General features: G+C 38.3%; 1 protein-coding gene across 1 annotated transcript in view; it reads right to left on the bottom strand.

Annotated features, from left to right (window-relative positions):
* Positions 1–268: 268 nt before the first annotated feature.
* The window catches only part of LOC106876858 (putative neutral sphingomyelinase), a 16,394-nt gene continuing 10,706 nt past the window's right edge, over positions 269–5,956 (bottom strand). The window contains exons 6-8 of the mRNA XM_089363407.1: positions 4,719–4,848; positions 3,571–3,690; positions 269–846 (exon numbers count right to left, since the gene is read on the bottom strand). Coding sequence (XP_089219533.1) covers positions 512–846; positions 3,571–3,690; positions 4,719–4,848 — 585 coding nt within the window. The 3' untranslated portion in view covers positions 269–511. The remainder of the gene's footprint in view (positions 847–3,570; positions 3,691–4,718; positions 4,849–5,956) is intronic.

Genomic DNA, 5,956 nt, shown 5'->3' with positions numbered 1-5,956 from the left:
TGCCACACAGTGGGACTGAACCCAGAACCATTTGGTTCGTAAGCATGCTACTTACCACACAGTCACTCCTACACCTATACTACAGATTTTCTTTTAATATATTTTAATTAATGTGTTATACAGTGTAGTACTGTAGTGTATTTTTATTTATTAATTTTGGGGCGTGAAAATGCTTATTTTAACAAAAAAAATTAGAATCTCAAAAAATATAAATACCTATTGGCTGCAGAAACCTGCAATATATTGAGGAATTTGCGATGTGGGGGTGCATATTGAATAATGTGGTTCTTTGTTCATTGTACCTGGATGATTATGGTTAGATTAATTTTCATCAGAGTTAAACAACAACGTTAACAAATAACAACAACAAAAGATACTGCTTCTGGCAGTGACCTAACAACAACATCTCCATAGCAACTGCTTCGACCAAGGTGGCTGTAAATATAATATAAAAATTTAACTGATATGTATATAAAATTATGTTAAATTTGAAGAAAAAATGGAAACAATTTCAGTTATCCTTTTTGCTGTTCAAAAGGTATTTGGCCTCTTCTTTCGTTGCTGCAAATACCTTGGATTCGATGTTATTTATCACAACAGCATTCCACATGCAGATAACTAGGAAGACAGCTAGAAGAGCCATCAATAGATTCCTGAAAGTGTCGACAAATGTCCCTCCTAAACTGAAGCAATTCATTAAGAAGAGGACGACAGTACTCAATATTGCCAAAAAAATCCAAATTATTCTGTCTGAAGACAACTTGGATGCATTTATGCTGATTTCTTTAATCATTGTCTGAAGATGGTCAGAAAGAAGTGCAGCATCTCTGGCTGGACATGCTCGAGCTGAAAATGAAAAGAATTATGTTAAATTTTGAATGAAGATAAGAGGGTTACATTTAAGTAAAACAACCAGGTTCTAGGCTTATTGGAAAGACAAAATGGAGTGTTGCAACATTTGCAATGTTTCTGTTTTAGGTAAAACTCAAAGGCTTTTAGCTCTTTAGCATTCGGATTATCCTGTCAAATATAAAGCTTATTTATTCACATTTTGAATTAATCCTGCATTATCTCGTAGCTTCAAGATTTCAATGATGTGGCCATTCTATTCTTTTAATCTTTTACTAATTTCAGTCATTTGACTGTAGCCATGCTGGGGCACCGCCTTAAAGGGTTTTTTAGAAATCTACCCCAGGACTTATTCTTTGTAAACCTAGTACTTATTCTATCAGTCTCTTTTGCCATACTGCTAAGTTACGGGAACATAAACACACCAACATGGGTTGTCAAGCAATGGGGGGGGGGAGGCAAACACAGGCACAAAGACACACACACATAAATATATATATGTATGTATATATATATATATATATGTGTGTGTGTGTGTGTGTGTATATATATATATATATATATATATATATATATATATATATATATATATATATATATACAAAAAACACACACACACACATATATATATATATCATCACTATCATCATCATCGTTTAACGTCCGCTTTCCATGCTGGCATGGGTTGGATGGTTTGACTGAGGACTGATGAGCCAGATGGCTGCACCAGGCTCCAATCTGATCTGGCAGAGTTTCTACAGCTGGATGACCTTCCTAATGTCAATCACTCTGAGAGTGTAGTAGGTGCTTTTACATGCCACCAGTACAAGGGCCAGTCTGGCGGTACAGGCAACGGCCACGCTCAAATGGTGTTTTTCATGTGCCACCTGCACAGGAACCAGTCCAGTGGCACTGGCAACGACGATGGATTTCTTTCAGTTTCCATCTACCAAATCTATTCACAAGGCTTTGGTTGGCCCAAGGCTACAGTAGAAGATACTCGCTCAAGGTGCTATGCAGTGGGATTGAATCTGGAACCATGTGGTTAGGAAGCAACCTTCTTAGCACCCAGCCACACCTGTGCCTTTGTTTATATGTAGGATAATATTGTAGGACAGGTGTGACAGGTAAGATCTGGTCAGTTTGAACATATAACAGGTGGAATATTTAGGCCAGACATAGCCACTTTAAATGCCAATGGGTTAAAGAGACAAAGCTGAGTTTATACCATCATGTTATGAGGAGGACCCCCAGGTCATAAATTTATTAGAAAGCCAAAATGAAGTAATAGAAGCATTCAGGTTTTGAGCGAAACTCAGAGGATCTGTATTTATTAGAGAAACAAAATGAAATATTCATGTTTTTCACAAGGGACATTAGGAGCATAAGTAGAATAAAATGATTTCCTCTAAGAATTGAAATTAATTTACTAGTACAACTTACTGAAGCCATGCTTCTGCAATTTTACAAAGAATGGCTCATGAGGATTGCACCAACCAGGTACAAAGTGCAGTAGGTAAAGTGAAAGTCAACAATGACTTTAGTAAGGAATTCAGAGAGTTGGATTCCATCTAAGCTTAGTCGTTAATTCCCTTCCAATTCATCATAGTCCTACATGCCATCACAAAGCACTTTAAGATTGGATGTCCATGAATACTCCTATATTCTGATGATCTAATTTCCATAGCTGAAGCTATAAGGAAATTAGAAAGGAAATTCCAGGCATGGAAACTAAACCAAGAATCGAAAGGTCTTAAAGTAAACCAAGCAAAGACAAAGGATTTAGTAAGTATGAAAGAAGACAGGACTCTGGCACCTTCAGGAAAGTGGCCTTGCTTGATATGCAGGAAGAAAGTAAGTATAAACTCCATATGCTATATCTGATGGAGGCTATGGGCACACAAGAAGTATAGTGGAATTGCAGGCAGACTAGCAAAGAACATGAGCTTCATATGTAATAGATACACTGGAGCAGCTCAGACAATGAGCATACCAGAAATAGACTCTCTTAAATGCCCAGATGAAAGTAGCTGATAGTTTTTGTTTGTTTTTTTTTATCTAGATGTATTTAGCAAGGGAATGGTAACTCTGAAAGACCAGTGACCAGAGTTAGAACAGGCTGGTGAAAGTTCAGGGAGCTACTTTCACTAATAGCAACAAAGATTTTTTCCTACACTGTGAAAGACAGATTGTATGATACTTGTGTTAGAACTGCAATGCTGCATGGTAGTGAAACTGGAAAGGAATGAAGGTAGCCTGTTCCATTGGATGTGGAGTGTAAGTATGCATGAACAACATAGTCTAAATCTGTTGAGAGGAAAATTGGGCAGAAGACAAATCAGATATAGTGTGCAGGAAAGAAGTATGTGCTGATATGGACATGATTTGGGTATGTGTTGTGTATGGTTGAGGGCAGCTATACAAAGGAATGCCTATCACTTAATGTGTTTGGAGCTTGCAGAAGTGGGAAGATATCTGATGAAGTAGTGAAAGCTGCTCTCAGAAGCCTGAGCCTCAGGGAGGTGATGACAAATCACATGTAGCCATAAAAGATGAGACTGTCATGCCTGGAATGCTTTTCATCATAAGGTCTGTTTGATGAGGGCTGATCTAAGGGGTGACGGTTAAAAAGCAAAAATATTGTTTTCTTCTCTTTTGATATTGGACTAAAATGTTTCAATGAAATTTGCCTGAATTAAATGCTTTTTGAATTAATCTCACCTGTAGGTGCACTCATTAAATTAAAGGTAGCTGAAACTCCTTCGTGGTCAGAGTAGCTCCGGGAATCGTTGGGAATCTTTCCAAAGACCCTTTCATAATGATTAACGGTTATGTCTGTACCTGAAACATATTAAATTGCTCTTGTTAGCTTTCTGAGGTTTTTAAAAATTTAATTAATTATTTATTTATTTATTTATTTTTATAGCTCAGATTAGAGAGAGAGAAACAATTTGTTTTCAGTTCTAGTTTGGAGAATAACAAAAACAAAGAAAAGAAAAGAAAGAAAGAGAGGGGGAGGGGAAGGAAGGAAGGATCACACTATTATGTGTACCAGAAATCTTGGTCAGTGATCATAATGAATAAAGAATTCATTTGGGCTGTAAGAATTGACAACAGCATTGTATGAAATGGTAAAACAAATAAATAAATAGTAATAGTAATATCATTATTTCTAATATACTCACAAGGCTTGAAATTTGCCGGCAAAGAAGAGTCAGTTATAATTTATCTCAGAACTTCACTGATACATAATTCTAATTGACCCCCAAAAAGGATACAAACCAAAGTTGAAAATCTGCCTCAATGAATTCCATCTGACCCATACCAGCACAGGAAATCATCATCATCATTTAACATCTGTTTTCTATGCTGGCATGGTTTGGATGTTTTGACAGGAGCTGGCCAGCCGAAGAGCAGCTCCAAGCTCCAATTGTCTGTTTTGGTGTGATTTGCTACAACGGGAAGCCCTTCGTAGTGCCAGCCACTTTACAGAGTGTGTTGGGTGCTCTTTACAAGGTATCAGCGTTGGTGCATTATACGTGGCACTCTCAAAGGTGCTTTTACATAGCACCATTACAGGGGCTTTTAAGTGGAGCTGGCACAGGTGTCTTAACGTGGTACTTGCATGGGTGTTTTGACATGCCACTGGCACACAGGTGTTTCTATGCAGCCCTGGCACAGGTGCTTTTATGTGGTTCTAGTAGTGGTGATGACAATGATGGTTCTGATGATGAATGATGATGCAACAATGGCAAAAGTGGTGGTGGTGGTGATGGAGGTAGTAGTAGTAGTAGTAGTAGTAGTAGTAGTAGTAGTAGTAGTAGTAGGAGCAGTAGTAGTAGTAGCAGTAGCAGCAGCAGCAATAGTACCTGAATTAGCTCGAAACAGCAGATAGTCAATCCTTATGCCACCTGGAAATGTCAGTTTGGAAGCAGCACTAGTATAACAGTTGTCAGGTAGCTCACAGGTGCTAGCAAATTCCTCATCAATGACATCAGGCTGTGAAAAATGAAAACATAAAACAAAAACGAAAACAATATACATTATATAATATTTTGAGCCTCACGGAGGCAGTGACAAGTGACCGAGACCTTTGGCAATATGTCATGCTTGAGAAAACCTATCAAGCCAAGTGAGATCATAGTCATGGCTGACGTCAGTGTTTTGTAACTGGCACCCATTCCAGGGACACATAAAAAGCCCCTACTATATACTTTTGGAGTGGTTGGCATTAGGAAGGGCATCCAGCTATAGAAACCATGCTGAATCAGATTGAAACCTGGAGCAGCTTCCCAGCTTACCAGTTTTCAGTCAAACCGTCCGACCCATGCCAGCATGGAAAATGGACATTCAATGATGATGATGATAATGATGATGAATATTGGTTTCAAATCTTGGCACAAGACCAGCAATTTTGGAGAGGCATAAGGTGATTACATCAAACTCAGTGTTTAGATTTATATATAAATCTAATATAGTCAATTTAGAAAGGTATACTCTTTTACTCTTTTACTTGTTTCAGTCATTTGACTGTGGCCATGTTGGAGCACCGCTTTTAGTCGAGCAAATCGACCCCAGGACTTATTCTTTGTAAGCCTAGTACTTATTCTATCGGTCTCTTTTGCCGAACCGCTAAGTTACAGCGATGTAAACACACCAGTATCGGTTGTCAATCGATGTTGGGGGGGACAAACACAGACACACAAACATATACACACACATACATATATATATACACATATGCGACGGGCTTCTTTCAGTTTCCGTCTACCAAATCCACTCACAAGGCTTTGGTCGGCCCGAGGCTATAGTAGAAGACACTTGCCCAAGGTGCCACGCAGTGGGACTGAACCCAGAACCATGTGGTTGGTAAGCAAGCTGCTTACCATACAGCTACTCCTAGGAAAAATCTTTATAGAATCTTTAAGTGTCTTGTTCTTTCTATTGCTATAGAAAATGAATATAGTAGGGTGGATTTTTCTGGATATTACTCTTGAGTTACATTATGAATTACACCAACCATAAGGTTGATGTCATTCATTCTGCCTTTCTTTTAAATATTTGCACTAAACTATTGTCCTTTACAACCTTACCTAGATCCGGCCTT

This window comes from Octopus bimaculoides, chromosome 15 (assembly GCF_046866305.1).
Source record: "Octopus bimaculoides isolate indiv1 chromosome 15, ASM4686630v1, whole genome shotgun sequence".
In the NCBI taxonomy this organism is placed as follows: domain Eukaryota; kingdom Metazoa; phylum Mollusca; class Cephalopoda; order Octopoda; family Octopodidae; genus Octopus; species Octopus bimaculoides.
Note: the sequence above shows the minus strand (reverse complement) of the source record. Positions and strands in the feature narration are given on the sequence as shown.